The sequence below is a fragment of the Megalops cyprinoides genome, chromosome 12 (genome assembly GCF_013368585.1).
Source record: "Megalops cyprinoides isolate fMegCyp1 chromosome 12, fMegCyp1.pri, whole genome shotgun sequence".
NCBI lineage: Eukaryota > Metazoa > Chordata > Actinopteri > Elopiformes > Megalopidae > Megalops > Megalops cyprinoides.
This window is the reverse complement of record NC_050594.1, coordinates 24,098,843-24,119,769: the sequence shown is the minus strand read 5'-3', so window position 1 is coordinate 24,119,769 and position 20,927 is coordinate 24,098,843. Positions and strand designations below refer to the sequence as shown.

Here is a 20,927-nt window from a genome sequence, read left to right as displayed (position 1 = left end):
AGGGGGTTAGATTGACTGATTTAGAGCAAAACTGTAATAAATAAAAGTAACTAGCCAATAACTCGTTAAATTCAATCTGGAGAAGGGTCTTACAATTTGATACTCCACACAGAGCGAGAGGGATTGAAAGTTTAACTAACAGTTAAAACTCCACGTGCCTGTAAATTGGAAGATAACCAGCCGTAAACTCAAGAGAAACACTCTGCAACGTCGTTGCAAAAGTTAAGACATAAAAGTGAAACGTGCACCGCTGAGGGCAGGAAAAGAGCGCGTGGGTAATACGATAGTCAAAAACTAGATCAGCAGAGGGTTCAGAGGGGTTCAAAATACAGCGATACGCATAAACCGAGAGTCACCGAGTCGTCTTCATGTGAACGGGACTAACATCAGACAGACATCAGAGAGAAGTGGACGAACAATAATGTTGACTATCAGCGCGAAAGTTAAAAGGATCTTAAGATTGGCCGAGATGGAGAAGCACCGCTTGTAGTCGTATATTTGGAAGTAAAACACTGAATACATTGCGAAAACGCTACACGAGTGTGCTTTATTTATCGCCAACCGTTAAAAAGCATTGCAAGTACTAAAATATGCGCGCTGCTTAGCACGTTTTGGACAAGAAACCCAACAAACCCTGGAGCAAAACAGCAAGAGCGGAGACCAAATCTGAAACCCAAGCTTGCAAGGAGTGATCGGAGCTTTCTTTAAGACCCATCCCAGGGTGCTGAAGATCTCGAAGAGCTGCGACAAATCCAAGCATCACAAAGCACCACAACGTTAGCCGCAAAAGCCAGACCACTTGGTAATTTTATTTTGGAAAAGAAATGCACAAAGTCAGAGGGAAGGTTTTGTTGCTGTGGGTGTTCTTCTTGACACTCTTCCTGGTGCTGGTCAAGGGGTTTCCCACAAAAAAACACAAGAACAGTTCCCCAAAGATTAGAAGCGGCGCATTTTTGGAGGTAAGCCAACTTTTGTTAAAAGATGTAGATGGATAATGTGGTCCTGGGCAATTAATTATGCAGACTTTATGATTTAAAGCAAACTTTTTACTTTAATTTCACTTAAGTAGCTTAGACTTTAGCTTCAGGGCTGTATTGTAAAGTATTGAAGCGTCGGTTCCCCCCTCCAAACGCACGTGTTTGGAGCTTTTTACGGAGCAGTTTATCTTTCGCGTGCGGATTTTGAGTTAAAGGAGATGTCGATTTAAATTTCATATGCAGATTAGGCTGTGTGAAGCCAGTTATGCTAATGTATCACATAAGATGTTCATTAAACGTTACACTGAAATGAGGGGGAAAAGCTTTGGTACTGACATTAAAAATGTAGGGCTATAATTGTTTTAGCCAACATACAAATACATAAATATTCATTCTTCGAGGAAAAGTTAAGCCTTGCATCTTCAAACTCATTATAGAAGATACTCCAGAGAAACTTTTTGTTAGTTGACACTGCATCAGTAAGTATGAAACACCACGCAATATTGCTGCTGGTATCTGTACCCACATGTCAGATTTCCATACCATTTATATCTGGGTAGTGCATTGATCATTTGTCAGTTACTGTCTGACATCAACGATATGCTGCTAGTGTAAAGACAAATGACCACAAAGCCACACTTCGTTGTCACAACGTTGGCTGGGAATTTCTGTAGTTGAAAGGGGGAGGGTGTGTTGGTTGGTTTTGTGTTGTAGCAGTTCAAACACACCCCATCAGTAATTAATTTACATAAGGACTACAGAACACAGACTGACAAACAATTGATTTTGCATCACAATAACTCAAGTCTTGGCACGCTGAAGAAATGGAATTTGCTTGATCGTTCTGATGACAGTTTTAAAAGTAAACACCAGCACTGAATTGTGGCTTACACTCATGGATAGAGGCAAAACAGTTGTTCCACAGTTACAAAAATGTTCCTAAGGTGCAAAGGTGGGAGCAATGGCATGCTGTTCATCTCATTATTACCATGGAATCAATTCAATTGCTCATATAGGCTGGGGGAGGGGGGGTGGGAATGGTCTGTAATACTGCATATATGCACCAGTTCCAGCAGTGAACTCAGCAGATAGGCGGGAATGGGTGTTGCCTTCATTCTTCAATACACACTAAGGTTCCATAGCTTTTGTGTGTTTGGTTTCCTCCAGTGCCCACAGAGAGGAGAGGACACATTGAGCTCATGTGGTGGAAGAGTGGTGAACACGTGTTTGTGCCTAGTTTCAGCTCGTATGCTGTTGTTGCTTTGTGGCTGAAGTGATGAATTGATGGTGTTTGGTAGGTGGGTATGACAAAAGTACCCAAATAACAACTACGTCATTCATGTTTTTCAACATTACTTAGGTCTGTAGCCCAAGGCAGCTATCAGAGAGCTTTAGTGGGAGTGTATGAGGAATCAGCTAAGCATTAGCAAGAAGACTGACCCCACGGTGGCTTCAAGTGCTCAGAAGCGGCACATTCAGTTTGTGATAAAAGATGATGAATTTCAGCGTCGGAGGGGTAGTAGTGGCATCATATCTCTCTCTTTTCAAGTCAAAAGGGCCTCTCCCCTCTCCGAGAAAAAACACTATGTGTATCTGTTACATAGAACTCTGAGCTTGATCTTTTTTTCCCTAGACACCTCTAGCAGACACTGACATAAATAATCTGGAGTCATCTCTGTGGAATGATTAAATAAATTTGTGGAACACGGAGTGCAGTGTTTTATGTTAAAACGCTTCCTCTGTTGAAACGATTGGCTGTCACAAGAGCACTGAAATGGGTTTGCAGCGTTCCCACTCTTGTTTTTGTTGCCTTTTTCAGTGCTTAGTCAAAGAGCTAATAGAATTTATGAGTGTTTTTTGTGCATCAAGGACAAATGTTTGATGTGGCGGTGTATTTGAACTCTGCAGTGCCAGTGGTACCAAAGTACCATCCAGCAACACATTAAGGACAGGCAGGATAAAATGCATTAAGCTCCATGTTTTTTTTTTTTTTTTTTGCCAAACCTAGAGCATCTGTTACAATATGGCCCGTCTAGCCCCGGGATTGCGTTATGTGCTATTCTGTGGCCCCCCACAGCCCCCTGCTCCCAAGTGATATATGTGATATGTTTTTATTAACGTAGCAGCTCAGGTTCACATGGGGAGAAGCAGGCCATTAAAGCAGGATGTTTGTGGAAAGCAACATGAACCCCATATTTTACACACAAACAGGCATTGACTTATCCAGATTCCTGAATGGAATGTGGACAGAGATATTGACTGTGACGCAGGGAAAGGCTAAGAAAGGAAAACAGCTCTGGTAATTGTAAAACTAAATAATCACTGGGCGACCCCTTCTTGGAAGCTTGCGAATGCTGATGCCACATTTTGTGAGGGTGCCAAATTCTTCAGTCTGTTCAGAAGTTCAAGTTGCTGGTCTTTATCACTGCGTTGGATAGCTGAAGGGTAGAGGGGTCTCAAATGTCCTGTGCTCTAATTGAGGTTAAGCTGAAACTGTATACCATAATCTGTCTATGAAGGTATATGGTACATGCCTCGAGACTACATAACCGATGTTGAACGTTACACTGGAATTTATACTCTGGGTTTTTAATGAAGGAACACAAGCTGATATTTCAGCAGAACCACATGTGTGGTGAAGAACACCACACACAAGCACACTGTGCGTGCGCGCGCACACACATGCACACACATGATTTGAAAGTGGTTGTGGTAACAAAAGTGAAACTGTGCTTGAATAAGTTCAAAGTTTGAGGTTCGCATTGCAGTGTTTTAGGATTCAAGTAATATTTGGAGCAGAATTTGCCTATAATAATGTCTTTAAGACGTCGCTGTAAATACATACACTTGTTTAATCAGTTACTTGGTGTCAAGATGAATTTCCTCCAGGGAGAAGAGTAAGGGGGCTCTAGAGTGCAAAATAAACACTGACACCACCATCTGTCTGTCCATTTGAAAGAAGCCAGGCATGGTTATTGGAAGTAATATACATCTCCGTGTCCTATTTCTTGAGTTTCACTTCCTGCAAGCTGAGGTGTTTAACTGTATAATGGTCCGATGAGGAATAAAGTAACCTGACATGATTATAAATACATAGCCAGAGGAGAAAATGGCATTTCCTCTTCAGTTAACAATCAGTTCCATGTCTCTTATTGTATAATGAGCAGCTATTCAGTTTCCCTTTATCATGTATCCCACTTGCGTTCTGTATTTGGGGTTTGTGAAAACGTGAAGTCAATTTACAAATTCTGTTCAACATTAAGGCATTTGTGCAAGACTTGCATCTCTGCAGCGAAACCCTTTGTATGTAGCGACAGTGCAGTTCAAAAATATGCTGATGTCAGCAGAACACAGAGTGGGGCAAGATATTGTATTTTGTGGAAAAATATGGCATTATGGCCAGACGCTCTGCCCAATACAGTTACCGTGATGAGAGAATACAATGGGTGTTTGTGCTGTTTATATGCACAGATAGGATGAAATATGGTGCACTGATGGTATCTGGATTTGCCAACCGAATCAGATTGTTACGCAGTGTGAAGCAGCACAGGAAGGCCAGTACACTATCAAAACAAGAATGTGTCAAAAGCGGCAGTAGGTTTAGTTGTTCCTGCCAATTTGGGTATGACCCAACCCCCGTGCTGATTGGTCACCACACTCATGACCGCCCTTGCTGGTTTACACTGGATTTTTCCTTTTGCCACGCCTCTTCTCCTTGTGGACACCCAGGAATGTCTGATCAAAGGATGTGTGCACATTTCTCTTTTTCTGCACAGAATTATTATCCGTCTAGTCTTTTTTTTCATCATAGATGTAATCATTCATATTCAGTGGTACTTCAAAAATACCAGCATTTTAATTTAACATTTTAAGTTATACAGATGGAATATTGGGTCTGGAATTAGCTGACAACCTGGTTGAGGTGCTAGGTATATCAAGCCCCAGCGACACAAAGGAAAACAGCTGTGCAGAAGTGAGCCAGTGGGCTGAGCTGAAGCAGATGGGTGCAAAATGACAAATGAGATCAAATCATTGGAAGCACAAAGCAAAGGTATGTAGATCCAATGCTGGATGGTAGGTTAATGCTTAGCAAGTTTGTCCCACTGGTTGGCTTTCCTCAGTCAGCCATTAAAACTTCAGCTAGTGCTGTGAACTAGCTGCAAACGTGATTTGATTTGATCACTAGCTTTCGTTGTCAGAAACCTTCTATGTAAACATTTGGAAGGTGGTGTAAATTGTGTACTTTATATTTGGGGCTTCTCAGATGTCAATCAACAGCAGCATTTTAATGCAGACACTGCACAGTGCAGCGGAGAAATGACCACGTTTTGGGGTTCGAGGTGTAGGAAATAAGAGATTCATTTGTCTGCTGTACAGTTGTGGCACACAATAATGAGTGCTTATGTAGCACACAGTAAAACCTTCTCCTGTTTCATTTTGGGAAATCCATCTCATTTTGACCTTTTTTTTGTTTCATGCCTTTTTACTTTTGTGACCTTGTGTGGCGAACGATCTATGAACGTGGAAAAGGTTTTTCATTTCCATTCTCTAGTTTGTTTGTATTGTCTGTTCCTGCGCTTGTTTTTCCTTCATGTCATGGGCTGATCAAAGGAGCTTCAGTTTTTGCTCTGGTTTATTGTTCTTCTGCACTGACTTGGAAAGGGCTCTGCGCTGAGCACCGGACCTTTGAAATTGGTGGACGCATAAATCAAACCCCGAGAGCTGCCCCATACCTGTTTTAGTGACTTTGTCTTCACTGCTACTTGAATCAGAGCATTGGCAATCTGGAATATCTATACACCGTTTTCTGCTGTTGTTTGTCTCTTCAGAGCAACTGCTTCCAGACCCATCCTCGTGCGGTATGTTCGTCACGTTCTCTCCTTTTATAGTTTCAGTAGGATGGTCTTTGTTTCAAAGGTTGATTTTTAAAGTGTCCCATCATGCCTTAGCCCTAATAAGGTTTTCTTGTTTCCCCCCCCCCGACAATGACACAATAGATAGACTCTCCCCTGGATCCGTGGTTAACCTTCATGTTGAAATATAATAGTGTACTGAGGTGGAATCTTCAGCGAGCAGATGCTGAGGAGACATCTGTTTTGCGTGTGCGAATGATGCAGCCAGAGAACTGAGCAAAGGCAGGCTACACATGATCAGCAGAGAGGCCTTTGATCAGGGCACCTCCTATGCCGGGGGGGGGGGGGGGGGGGGGGGGGGGGGGGGGTTAGTAAAGCAGAACAGGGATCCAGATGTGCGGAGAGAAGAGGAGAAGCACTGAAGATGTCAAAACATTTGCCTGTGCTTAGGCCAGCCTCTTAACTCCCGGGGCAGCCGTAGCCTGTCTGTGGTCTCGTCAGGGGAGTGGAGAGGAGAGACACTCTGGTCAGGTTCCTCATGGGAGGAAGGGTCTACAGTGACACTGTCTTGTCCAATGTGTGTGCCAACTTCCTCTCTGAGCCCCCTTGGTTAGCACCCAAGGAAGGCCAACTTTGATGTTGCGAGGGTCACATGGATGGGCCCAGCAGCGGTGTTTTGTTCGTCTCTTTGAAGTGCTTCAGTAATCAGGATTAAAGTGGCCTCGGTGGGACTCATCTGGTCCTAATTGAAGGTAAAATCAGATTTGGGTTTCAGGCATCGCCCTCCACATTTTCTGGTGTGGAACAGGCTGCAGGTATTCAGCCAGATGACACTTTGAGCTAACTTCGTTCAGAAGACTCTGGCCATGCAAAACTTGGCCCAGTGGCGCCTTCCAATTGTTCGGTCAAAAATGTGAATTGCAAGTGCTGCTGATGCGTCAGCAGGGGGAACTGAGAATTCCCCTGTGTTGTGTTTTGCGGTTTTAGGCCAGTGTTCAAAACAAATCTGACTGTGTTAATTCATAAAGTGTTGCAATTTAGGTCAAAGCACTGGTCAGCCTTCAAGGATATATTGAATACAATAAGAGGATCAAATTAGTTTGACATATGAGTGTTATGTGGCTCCCAAGAATGAATATTCATAGAATAAATCCGTATGTTTCTCACCGAGCACAGTGCTCTGACTCACTACAGATACTCACATTTACCCACACCTTCAAGAAACTAATATCAATGAATGCTGGATTCTTTAGCCCTTATGGAGTAATTAACAGAATAAACAGAACTCTGGATTTTTCTGGGGTTTTTTTTTTTGAGTCAGAAGCATTTAAATACTAATTTATATAAGATGGTTGTGACCTTGTGGTCAAATATTGAAAGTAAATCAAATTCAGATCAAAATTGTGTCTGATCCTGAGTCGACATTCTTATGCAAATGTTCATCTATACATAAAGGGGTGGGCCACAGGGTCCCTTGAACCCCACCATTTGTGTCATATGGTAAATTAGAAGGGGATATTTTCTTTTAAAGTGGAGCTGCTCTAGATTCGGGACAATGGAGGACATTTTCTCCCAGACTTTGGGACTCCAGATTAAAGTGAACCAGATGAAGTAGATGCATATCCCAGAGTGTGTAATAATTTACCTGTATGCGCCATCCTGGGTCAGCCTCCAGGAATTCCTTCCCATCAGTTTAGCTGGGTAATACTCTTAACGTCAACCATCTGTTCTTAGACTCAGGCCTGACCATCTGATTTTAACGGGACAGAGTAGCCAAATAAAAGTATGGGCTGCTCTGGGACTGTGATTTTTTTTTCCTAATGTTTTCACTGTTTTTTAAACACCACCACATTGTTGCCACTCCTGGCACCGTTCCAGCTCTAAAATGCTGTCATATGTTGGATATTTCATTGCAGATGGGGTTGGCTTAGCTGAAATCTAAACTTTCACGAAAAGGAACACCACAGCTGCTTAACGCTGGGAGTTCACTACAGGGCCAAAACACAATCCTTTGTCTCTGTGTGGTGCGGTGGCCCTACAGGTTGTATCTCCATCGTCCGTGTGGTGTCGCGCCACATTGGGGGGGCCAGCCTCTTGGTTGTCTCTGTGTGGCATCCTGGCGCAGCAGGTTCAAACTAACCAGAGCCTCCCTGTGGCCTGAGGCCTCCATCCCCATCTCATTAAAACAGGAAAATCTGGCAGAGGCTCCATTTGTCAGTACCTTGAACCGAGTTTCCTCCAAGAGAAAGGAATTGATTACCACGAGGGCTAAGGAACCTGGGAAATGTTTCCGGTGGCTGTGTCCTTCGTTTTACGTGATGGATGGCAGAGAGGAGTTTTAAAGTACCCCACAGATTCTTACCTGTGCTAATGCATTCCATATTGTGTCTAAGCCTGCCAAATGAATAAATGCACATGTCAAAATTATTTTCTCTCTCACGTTTAAAAATGCCTGTTTTTTCCAGAAAATTTGAGATGATCAACAAGTTCATCAGAATGGATGGTGCATATATACAATGCATAGATGCCATTTCAATTGCTGCCTGTTTATTCGATGAGCTCTCATTCTCAGCCCTTGATATGAAAATTAACTTGCTCTGTTTTTTGGTTGTGTTCAGAGGGCTAAAGCTCAAACAGCCTCCAGAGATGGCCATCAAGGGCTGGGGGTTCTTCAGCAGCAGAACCAGGTGAAGAGTGTCCCGTCTTCTCCGCGGCGGCACAAGAGGCGCTGGTCCCAGCAACGCTACGAGGGGGTCCTGCCAAAACCCGAACCGGAGGAAGAGACCAAGCCCTTTGTCCTGGACCTGAAGAACTTCCCCGACCTCGCGAATGCGGACCTCAACTCCCAGAATCCGAACATTCAGGTAGGATAAATGCAGCTTTGTCTTTGAACTGATCTCGAGTGAGAGGGCATGGTGTGGAAGTGCTATGAGAGCAGGTACTGTTTGCTTTGACTTGATGATACCCTGGGTTTTGCTGTCCTCCATTCTGACGTATGTTGTGATGCTTCTCCCCTGCACATGTTGTCTCTCTCTGTAAGCTCACTCATAGCAAAGACTTAGTGATGTTTTTGATGGCATCACATAGAACAATGATATCAAGTAGCTTAATCTCAGAAAGATCCCTTGAATTATGCAAAGACAGAAAGTACTTTCATTGTAAGCCACATGTTAAAATGGCATTTTCAGTGTACTCTGTCCAAAAACATGATTATGTAGCCCAAATGTCAACAGCTAATGCGCATCTACCCCGAATGGATTTCGTAAGAGTAACTTTTGCACTTGATCTTTTTAGCCATAATTTCTTCCACCTCAAGAAGGCCGTGTCCAAATTTTAGAAAATAAATACCCTATGGGGTTTTAAATTGGGGTAATTTATGAGTGTAACATACATTCTTTAAGCCTAACATAATACAAATAAATTCCTAATTGTACAATGGAGAGGCTTGGTAAATACCGTCTGATGATTAAAATAATAATGGATAATGGCAGGAAGCAGGGATTGTCTAAAACAGCACCTGGAGCAAAACAATACAAGATGGCTCACATATAACCAGAACTGGAAGCTGATAAATTGTTTATTTCAAACAGATCACTAGGTGTAAGGAGTGAAGAGTTTTGCAGGCATGTTTTGTTTTTTTAAAGCAGCTCAGAAGTCCTTATGGGAATTGGAGTTTTTTTTACAGGGAGTTTTACATTATTTCAGTGCGATTTAGGTAGACAATCTTGCCCCTGGACCAGTTAATTATACTTCTGTGCTTCTGAATGCATTTTGATAGGTAGAAGGAGAGTTGTTAGGCTTCTGTTCGTCTTGCATGTGATCAGGTTGTGCACATATTGTTTCACACTGTTATTGTGAAGCTGGCCGGGGTGATATCTTAGGGGAGCTCCTCCGGGTTCTCACTGGGTCTCACTGCTCTGCCACAGCTGTTTTCAGTCAGAACGGCCTCTTAAATTACCCCACGCTAGACCTTTACAGCCACGCAGCTGAATTCGGCCACCATGCCGAAACATCTGCATTGGAGCAAAAGAAAAATGGAAGAGGAAAAACTAAAAGGTGAAAGGCCACTATATTATTTTAACAAGGGCCAAAAACTGCAGTTTTTAATGTTCTGAGTGCGGATCACGATCTCAATGTACTTTTTAAACCGTAGTAAAAAGTAAAAAAATATGGAGTTTTTATTTTTAGTACTGGCATGAGGTTAAAGGAAATTAAGTCAGACTTTAGAGGGAAAATGTAAGAAAATGTAGGTATTCAAATTTGAAAGCATTTCTTTACTAGGAAAAGAGTTTTTCCATCCTCAAAATGGGAACAGTCCATCTACTGTATGATCCAGAAGTCATTTGGATTTACAAGCATTTTTTTTGTTTCAGTGGCTAATAAAATCCATTGGTTCAGGCAATTTTTTTTTACCTTATCTCATCAGCATTTTTTTTTTATGTTTGAACAGCGAGGAGTCTGAACATGGCTAACTGGGTATCATCTGCAAGATTTATACATGCTGGCTCACAGGGAGGCTGGTAGCAAAGAGTTATCCTTCCACGTGGACTTGATGTTAATGGAAGTGGATCTCTTAGACAGAGATCCAGGATGAGTCTCCGGATTTGAACGGGGTGTATTTAAGCGCAATAAAGTTCCCCTTTTTATAGCTGAGCCGAACTTGAGGAAATGCAGTTCACTGCAATATGGATGTGTCTCATGCTCAGTGAAGCCTTTGTGTAGGCAGCTGATTCACAGAGCATCAGTGCAAGTGCACAAGCTTGAGATGCATTTCTGCATCCAAACGCACACCCCCCATGCACCAGACAAAAACTTCTTTTTTTTAACTGGATGCGCAACTCTGCATATTACATTTCTGAAAACACATGGTGCCGTCTTTTTTTTTTTTGTCTTCAGCTGCACTGCGTTTGACACTTGAACCATGACCACAATGTATGAGACAAGTAGAACTGATATTTTATTTATGATGCAGTGGGAGCAACACATTTAACGTGATCAATGAGGGTCTGTCAGAATCTTTTGATGAATAGCTCCAAAATCCACAGCAGATCAAGGAAACGGGCTTTGCACCGAGAACAGAGCATTCTGACAGTCGTGTGCAGCGTAACCTCAGAGAGGGGTAACAAAACTCACGCCTGATGCGGACAAATATAGTTGCATAACCGCTAACTTTAGATTGCAGCTCGTCTTTGTAAACAGTTGCAGCCGCCATCAGATTGTTATGCTGCTCAGAAAATAAACAAGCACCTTTTTGTTTCTGCCTGTGGAATGGACGACGGGAGCAGTGCTATCTGTCACAGGCCCCAGTTCGGGTTGGAGACAGCATGTCTGGTCATGCCAGCTGCAAGTCAGTTTACCAAGAAAAATGTCTTGAGCAACCCTGCGAGGGACAGCAGCATCCCGGTGTCTTTGGGTGTATCTTGCAATCTTTGTGGCTTTAGATTGTGAATCTAGCTGGCACCAGGTGCTGTAAAATATGGGCTGGAAATGTGATTTTTTTTTCCTGTTCTCTAAGGGAAGGATGTTTACTTACACAATTTCTTAATTCATTTTGGCATTTCTGTATATTGGAATCCATATGCTGAGTGGTAGTATGGATATAACTGAATATAAGTAGAAGAAACTAAAAGAGCCTACAGCAAATGCCAAAATGCTTTCCTATCATAAGCAATTTCTTGTTCTGCCCCGGAGTCAGTTTCTGCAGCTACCCCTGTAAGAACATCCATCCATCCAGAACAGCCATTGTGCCAAAGGCTTACAGTTTCGTTTGGCATTATTTGCTTGGTGGCAGTTATGACAGGTAACAATATCTAAAAGTAATTGTATTAGATACAAACAAATGACCAACAAATGATCAACAGCAGAAACAATATCAGTTTTAACCTTTGCCCTTCAGGATATTCAGGCAACCTGTGGTCAGGTGTCGTAGGGCTTGTTCTTGCAAATTAAAGGCAAATCTAGAAGTATTTGTACACTGTTTCAGGCTGGTGCAGAAACTTGTGGTCAAAACAACAACTAGAAACTTTTGCAAGCAAATAAAGTGGATTTGGGCAAGGTTCCAATCATTCATTTGAGATTCCTGTGTGTTGAGAATGAATGTCTTTTCCTCCTCACATTGTTCCCTCCTGCTGACTACATTTCTTCTTACCTCACACTGTGCCACTCACAGGGGAAAAAATGGCATGTCCTTTGCCTTACAGGTAACCATTGAGGTTGTGGATGACCCTCAGATGGAGATAGAGATGGACCTGGCCAAGGAGGGCCGCAATGACTGGTCCTTGTCCTCCGTGGACTGGATGGGCAACAAGAAGCTGTTCTGGCCCCTTTTCTGGGAATACCCGGACTCGAGCGAGGACGGGACGGGCCGCGTGAGCCTGGAGGACTCGGGGGAGGACTACACCCTGGAGTACGACAGCGAGGAGTCCGTCCTGAGCGGAGTGGGGGGAGACTGGGACAGCCGATGGAACAAGGGATGGGACTCCAAGGACAACTATGGTGAGCATATGGCAAAGTTCCCTAACGATACCATCACAGTGGCATTTTCACAAGAGCAGTGTCTTACACAAGGCACAGTTTTGCACAGCAGAGACACAAAGGCATTACAGCAGTGGTGCTTTCGTTGTCATTTGCAGTGGAGTTATAAAGTTTCACAGTATATAAAAAGGCAGACTGAAATCCCTGCCCTCAAGATTTTGTTTGTTGGCATAATCATTAAAACCGTTTAAACCTGTAGCTTGCTGAGGTATCAGTGTGCATGTATATATTTTGCGTTGAGAGTGCGCATACAGCGAGCTATTTGAAAAACGGTTTGCTTCTTTCGGTTTAAAGCAGCAGTTCAGGTCTTGGAAACCCTCTGTTCTTTGACATGATTTATGCTTAGAGGTTACAGACGAGGACCGCTAGATAAACATGTTGTTCCCGTAGCAACCCCCATGGATTTTCCTTTGATTTCTATCAGTTGTTAACAAAAAGGAGGGAAACTGACTAAAAGTGTCTGGTAACATATACAATAGCTACTACATTCCTAATTTAAGAGGTGCGTTTTAATGTGTTTTTTTAACTTAAGATTCAGAGTTGGTTGTCTCTATACATCATTGGAAAAATATCTACTTCAGACTATTTGTGCGTCATTCACTTTATCATAAAAGCAAGTAGACGATGCTGGTAGAGTGGAGACACTGCTGTGGGCACGTTCCATGGATGTTATGTCAATGTGGGAGACACTCATTAAGGAAACAGCTTTTATTGTTCAAAGTAAAAGGAGGATTGAATGACTGAAAAACCTTCCTTGAAGCAAATGAAGGTTTTCACCTTCTGGATTATGCCTTGTGCTCTTTGACCACATTCAGGTGTAGTAGGCCACACTGTGTTGGGTCAGTTTGTATTTTTTGTGTAATGGCCGCTGGTATACCTGACTGTGGACCCAAATGGACCAAAGGAATAATGTATCCTAGACCGTGTGGTACTGTCATAATAATAGTAGAGTGTCAGGCTCTAAGAGAAAATTATTTTGACTGTCATCTTCGGAATCTTTTTCAGTTTACTATTGAGTTTCCTTTTGTCATGATTATGGGACGTTTTGCGCAGTCACTGGGTACCTAGTTCTTTGAGCTAATGAAATCTTGCGGCCACTGCTAAGTGATTCTGGTGCTTTATGTAGGACATTGGGCTTGAAATGGTGACTGCTTCTTGTAACTGGTCACCAGAGGAGCTCTGTTAAATTATTAATAGCCTGTTGTCTTCTTCCAGGAATGTCAGAGTAATTTTTGTGTGGTCTCTGCACTCATCCTCTGAATGCTTAAACCCCCGCCCCCCAAAAACATAGACAGAGGACCAAAGGAAGCAGGAGGGGGAGAGATAGAGGTTGAGGTGGTGAGAGGGAAGGGGGGAGGGGGGGGGGGGGGAGTGAGTGGGTTAGAGATAGCAAGCGAAAGAGAGCGAGAGAGAATGAGGCCTGGCTGTTCCGCGTTAGTGACTGAGCGAGGGCACTCGACCGTCAGCGCATTGTTTGCCTCCTCTTTGAAGTTGACACTGGTCCTTGGAAGCGCGGCCTTTTGAAGATCCGGCCCAGTCGCTTGCTAATAGCAGCGTGAGGCCAGGCCCACTGGATAAACAACTAATATTTGTGTTCAATTAGACAGTAGATTAGGAGCGCAGGCTGACTGGGGATGGCAGTTGAAGCTTCAGCTATTCTTTTCATGCCGGCCCACAGTCCCTGGCTGCACTCCGCATCATGCGGCACAATCTTTTGAGCCGGTTCAAGAATTCAAGGGGGCTTTTAGGGCTCCGCATAAAATTACAGGGCTGTTTTTTTGTGCTGCTGTTGGTGGGAAAAGGGCACGGTGCCTTCTGGTTGCACGGATTTATTAAACTGCAGACTGCATTAAATGGGGTGCTAAGCCAGTCAATCCAGTCTGCATAGTTTAGAGGGTTTTGACCTTGCTCTGCATGGAGACCTGTGGCTTGCAGTAGGTTTGAGCCTCATAACTTCTCATTTACAACAAATTTAAAATGGCAGATTGGGTAGCTGCACATTTAAAATTTGTAATGAGATTTGTGTACGATCTGAGTGTTTTTAATCAGATTAACTGGTGATATGGCAATGTATTCATTTCTCTTCAGTGTCATGCATAGTAGTTTGCTCAAGTATTGTACAGTTGTAAACATATGGGCAAGCGAGTCTTGGGTATCTGCACATCCTTTGCACATCATCATCATTGCAATGATATTGAATAGCATGATTTCCAATGCTTTCGTAGCAGAGATCAGAGCAACTCATTGGCAGAAATACTTTTTAATTACTATGTTGTCAAAGCATTATCAGCCACCGGCTATAAACCCAGAAATAGGAAGATGATTATAGTTTCCTTGCGGTCATGTAAACACATGCTTTTTATAAGACTTGGGCACTAAGTTCAACCAGCTTTCTTCACCTTCATGTGGGTGTGTGTGTATGTCGTTGTATATATACACATACATACATTCCATTTAAGTTAGTTTCGTCTCTGGCTACTCATATTTTGGGATGGGTTTGAGGAATGCAGACAGTTTTGTCAAAAGTTGCACATGGATAATTGATGAACAGTCATATCTCTCCCCAGGCTACTGTTAGGTTGAAAGCCCATACCCATAGCTCACCATAGGCCCCCAAAGGCAATTTTTCTGCCACCTAGGAGTTTCTGGAATACTGCAGTGAACTAATGCAATTCCTCATTTACCAGCTTTCACATGTTTGTGTTCCCTCTGTTAGTATTGTATTTCACTTTGGTGGCCATTTTCTTTGGTCAGGGCAAATGTCTCTCGTTGTTCCACAATTGACTTTGGCTTTTCTGGGTTTTCCATTCTACTTGGAGAACATATTTTGCTATGTACTTTGTGATGATGTCATTTTGATTGAGTGATTGATTGATTGATATCAAACTTATGCCTTTTGTTGAAGGTGTGTTTCAGACCCTGAACTTGTAATGCTTTTCAGGAAAATCTCCCATGTGCAGAAAACTTGCCCTTGTTGATTCCATAACATAACTTCCTCCTGACATTAGACTTTCCCAAAACTTTATCAGCAAGATGGGAGATTCCAAACACATTTCTCTGTGATAAGTGAAGACCTCTATGGTTCTGAAGTCTCTAAAACCAAAGTTAAGTAGCAGCAAAGCTTTTACAATAGCCACAATTGTTGCATATTTTGCCTGTGCCAGAAATGGGTATTTGCGGGTGCATGATTTGATCTATGCTTTAAGTATCTTATTGAAGGGCACAAACGTAGTGGCCTTCAATACGTTTAGGTACCCTCCTCACAGTGTTTATGTAATTAATTAAGCTCAGTTCATTACGCTATACTATACCATGTCCTAACTTTGGTGAACTCACTTAAGACTTAAGGATGTCAGTATTGGGAAATTTTCAAACAAAGTTGTCTGTTTTTTTCTAGGTGAAGCATGGCCAACTCTTTACTCCATATGAGACTAGAGGTAGTGCTGGGTAATACCATTATCTTATTACGTTTAGGAGAAAGAACACAAAGATTCATTATCAGTCTGTGCCAGCTGCTGATTGCTGCTTTATACGGTGACTGAAGATCTGTCAAATCCACCATGCATTATCAACCGTCCACAGTGATACTACAAGCAGCCATTGCTTCAGCGGTAAAAAAAAATCATCCTTTAGCCGAAGACCCAGTTTGGCGCTATTGTCCGACCCCTTTTGGAATAATGCGTTTTTCAGAAAGGGGTTATGTTCTTGTGCATTCCAAGGGTAAAAGCGAAAGAGAGGTACATGTCATCAACACCTACCTCTGTTGTTTCCCTTGGCGTGTGAGCATCGGGGCTCCTTCATCACCGCTCCATAGCTCTCAATTAGCAGCGTTCTGGTGACCTGCTGCAGCACAGCCAACATATATTAAATGTAAGTGAAGCAGCTGATGGCAATGCCCCCACACCCCAACCATCCCATCCCGCGAAACTGTAATCTCTTTAACATTGCTGCAGAGAGAAAGCATTGTTCGTTAGAAAGAAAAGCTATTAATCCGTGCATTTCCACTGAGGTGTTTGTATTGGCCGGCTCCATCTGCTGAAACAAGCAGAATTTGTCATTGACGTATTTATTACAACAAAACTGGAGTCTGCCAGTTGGGCCCACATCCTGTTCATTAGAGAGATTAAATTTTACCCAGAAATATGTAATATTAATTTAGTCATGCATCATTAAGCCTTGTGTGGAAACAAAGTTGAGAGGAGTACTTAATAGTCTCTGGCCCCTTTTTATGGTCTTCCTGTGAGACAGAGTGTTATAGGCTCAAACATCAGCAGGTACAGTACTAAACTGCACCACGATTAAAAGGTTAATGTTTGATTTTTAACGTGACCTTGGTATGAAGGCGTTCACTCTTCGCTTAAACCCTCGACAGCCTTTTGAAGTTTTTATTTTTTTCGAAAGCTTGTTAAAATATATATGGAGACCTGACAAAAGGTTTTATACTGTAGCTCTAACTAATTTGTGACCACAGCTTTATTGCATAACACACCCACCAGCTGGGTGAGGAATTTGCTAGTCGCAGATGAAAGCTGAGGAGGAGTCACCCCACTAAAGTACGGTGGTTTTTTTTTCCCCCTGTTGTGTTGATTTCCCCTTTAGAATATGAGGAGGAGGAGGAGTGGAGCGCCTGGTCGCCTTGCAGTGTCACATGTGGCCACGGCAACCAGAAGAGGATCCGGTCGTGTGGCTACGCCTGCACGGCGACGGAGTCCAGAACTTGTGACCTCGAAAGATGCCCAGGTAATGTTTTTGTCACTGCCTTGTAGGGGTGCAATGGATAATCGATGTAGTCAACTAAAATCGATGACCAAATTAGTTTCCAACGAATTTAATTGTCGAATAGCTGGTGATGTCATCACGTGTGTTTTTCGTGCTGACTCGGAATACTCAGACATGTAGCCTAAGCTACGTTGCTTAACTGGAGTGAACAATAGAGATGCCAACACCTTCAAGACCAAAGACCTCAAAAGTGTGGCACCATTTCACTCTTAACCCTTTCACACTTAACTTATTTTATGTTATGCAGCGTGCATGTTACGTTATATGTTTAGTTATGTTTTCATTAGCGTTATTACACTTCTCATAGTTTTCGCTGCCGCATTTGCTGTATTTTTAATGTCTTTTTAATGTTAAATCGCTGCTTCCTTAAAGCTAAAATTAGCTAGAATTTTTCCAATCTCGTGTTCTAATCGCAGCGGTGCTAGCATACCCGCTAAACAGCTAATCACACCGGTGTGACCGCACGCGCGAAAGGGTTAATGCTGCCAAGAAGGTTGTGAACTGCAACATCTGCAAACTTGACCTTGCCTGGCATGGGAGCACATCAGTTATGCTGGAGCCTCTGAAGAGGTGGCATGTTGGCTCTCTGGATGAGAGTCCTAGAAAACATTCATTAAAAGACATATTTTGAATGAAGTTCTCATATTTATTGTCTTTATTGTTAGTTAGCATATGCCTAAAATAACCGCACGCTAAATTTAAAAGCCGATAGATAAATAAGAGCGTTTGAGTAGCCTAATTGTGCGATTCTTAATCCAAATAGTCGATTATTCGTTTCAATAAGCGGTAGATTATTCGACTATCAAAATAGTCATTCATTGCAGCCCTACTGCCTTGCTTATGCTTGACCACCTCCAGCAAAACTACTGCACTGTTGGTGGTTAGTAACCGCCCTGTATATCTGCTCCACCACGGCCCCATTCCACTAAGTGAGTAGATGAGTTTCAAGGAAAGCAGCTAAAGACTGTTTGTGATGGCCTCTTTGCTGCCTCAGAGGTCTCCACGGTGGATACGAAAGATGAAACAGGTCTGCATTGAAGCCATGCCTTCCAGCTCTCCTTCGTAGCTCATTTTGGCCCAGGGCTAAATAAATATGATGCTTATCAGTCTGTTTTAGAAGCTGCCATCACACTTCACCACGTATATAATGTGCCTTTGAGGGCTGTGAGCATTCCCGATACTTAGCTCCTTGCAGACGGCTCAATGAGTGCATTTACAGTACCTTTCTCTCCTGGGAGAGAGCCAGGCACACAGACAGCAGCTCCAGTCATTTCCATGCCCTCTCTAAGCAGCACAGTTTTCCAGTAGAGATACAGTACCAGGTCTCCACCCCCCAACTCCAGACCACCCCATCTTACAGTTTTCATTTTGGAGGACTTCTGGGACTTTTGCACAATTGCTGTTTTTTTTAACATGCTGTGCTTCAGCTAACCTGAGGCCATTCTCAACATTGTTTCTTTCTCATTGCTGGCCCTTAGATGACCTGAACGCAGTGACTGACCTCATGCCCTATGAGATGGAGAACGGCACGGAGCCTTTCGATGCAGGTCAGTGGAATAGCTCTTTCCAGAAGTCTTTTAAAGAAGCGCTACTCTCCTTGCTCAGACTTGCCCCCGTGTTTTTAGGTGACACTGAGCCACAGCCTCCTTTTGCGAAAAAAAGTTGAAAACAGAAACTGTCAATGAAGTCTGGGCCTGAATTTGATTGTATGTCTCTAACTAACAGAAACAGCCGAGGTTTTCTTTTGCACCAAGCTGCTTCATGAGTATGTTTAACATCAGGAGTGAAGTCATGTGGATCACATCAGTGCTGACTGTTTCAACGTTTGGGATTTAGTGCTGAAAGTCCAGCTTGACGCATGATTCTCCTGTAGTTTAAACGACCTGTTGCTTTGGGGGACTGTTCTTCTGGGGCTGTAATCACAGGGAAGTACTAGGAGTCCAGTCAGAGTGTAAAAAAATATCCATATTCATGATATTAGGTATTGCTCCTCTGAGAGCATTATCGAGACCGAGAAATACCATCTGTTCTCCTAGAAAATATTTTATTTGCCTTTTTCATATTTTTTTTTTATTGCTCTCCCACTTCTGGCGGCAAGGTCTGAAAGTGATAGCTCTTTTCACTCCACAATAATAATAAAGAAGACTGTACTAAAACATAACAAGATAAAGTGTGAGATTTTTTTTCGTTAATTCACTATGGAACATGAATGTTTATAATGAGAATGTTCCAATTTAAACCGCAGTCTCCTAAGTAGATATTATTTCTTGGCCTGGGCTTACTACGTCTAAGGTTTTCAATACTGTTTGATATACCAGTATTTCAGAGATCCTCAGCCCATCAGTCCATAACTAGAGGTTTTACGCCAGGAGCATTGCATTATAATTAGGAATCTTCAGTTGCTTGCATTTTCATATCAGCTAGCTTTTCTGCTAATAGATGCAGTATTAAGCTGTTCAGTTTCTGTTCATTACAGAAGGTGCAGTTCATAAAATAAAATGCCTTTGAAACTGACATATATCAGCCAAGATCTTTCAGCCTTTACAATTTGAATATGTGCTCTTTCTTAACTGAATTGACAGTATGCTATTTGATTGTATCCATGTTAAATCCTACCAATACTATTAGTTTACCATCTACATGTCATAATTTGAGTCAAATTTGAGCCCTGTAGTTGAATGTATAGTCTGTTAGCCTAGATCCTCGTAATTTAACCTCATTCTCTACGGTTCCGATTTTCCGCAGATGTGGACAGCTGTGAAAAGTGGCTGAACTGCAAGAACGACTTCCTGCAGAAGTACCTCCACCAGGTCCTGACGGAGCTGCCCAGCTGCCCGTGCAGCTACCCCTCGGAGGTGGTCTACAGCGCCGTCAACATCTTCGACGAGAAGCTGAAGAAGACCTACCGGTGGCGCGACGCCAGCGGGCCCAAGGAGCGGCTGGACATCTACAAGCCCACCGCCAAGTTCTGCGTGCGTTCCATGCTCTCCTTCGACAGCACCACGCTGGCGGCACAGCACTGCTGCTACAACGAGCACATGAAGCTCATCACCCGGGGCAAGGGGGCCGGCGCCCCCAACCTCATCAGCACCGAGTTCTCCCCCGAGCTCCACTACAAGGTGGACGTGCTGCCCTGGATCCTGTGCAAGGGCGACTGGAGCCGCTTCCACGCCGTCCGGCCCCCCAACAACGGCCTGCAGTGTGCGGAGAACCCCCAGGAGGACGTCTACATGAGCGAGCTGGAGGAGGCCAGGGAGTACTGAGTCCTTGGGGAAAAAAGGGGAAAAAAAAAAAACGTAAATCTCCTTCAGTCCCGCGTGGTGTCGCAGTGATGCACAGAATGGACAGACCGCAACGAAACGTATCTCTCAGAAAGCTTTCCCAAGCCTTTTCTGCATCCAGCATGAGATTCGACCTTTTCATTTACTGTGGAATGCTGTAACGTGTCTATGTATGACGCATTACGCTGGTGTCCAAAAGCTAGGGTGGTTGATACTGGCACTTTTCTCTTGAAAAGAATAACCTCCCCCAACCCCGCTTTTTAAATTTTTTTTTTTTTTTGAAGACTTCAGGTGTTGCAGGAAATACAGACATTTCACAGATATCAAGCTGGTAATTTATTGCTGGAAAAGTCTTGGGATTGGGACAGTGGGTGGGATGATTTTAACACTGATGTTCAACAAAACAGAAATAACACTGGCTTACGAACTTTTGGAAGGCGCCTAACAGACTTGGATGCAAAACGCTCCCCTCCAAACGCTCTCTCTCCACAGAATCACATGTG

At 43.1% G+C, this 20,927-nt stretch overlaps 1 protein-coding gene across 2 annotated transcripts; it reads left to right on the top strand.

Moving 5' to 3' along the window:
- ism2a (isthmin 2a) lies at window positions 1-20,679 on the top strand. Of its 2 annotated transcripts, none has more exons than XM_036542558.1 (6): window positions 1-959; window positions 8,449-8,694; window positions 12,031-12,325; window positions 16,964-17,104; window positions 18,622-18,690; window positions 19,889-20,679. In XM_036542558.1, exons 1-6 carry the CDS (start codon window positions 825-827, stop codon window positions 20,404-20,406), a joined length of 1,404 nt encoding a protein of 467 aa, XP_036398451.1. In that variant the 5' UTR covers window positions 1-824; the 3' UTR covers window positions 20,407-20,679. The 2 variants fall into 2 exon arrangements, with proteins under 2 accessions (XP_036398451.1, XP_036398452.1); XM_036542559.1 differs by lacking the exon at window positions 1-959 and adding an exon at window positions 4,719-5,028 and having other exon boundaries at window positions 19,889-20,406.
- The last annotated feature ends 248 nt before the right edge of the window (window positions 20,680-20,927 follow it).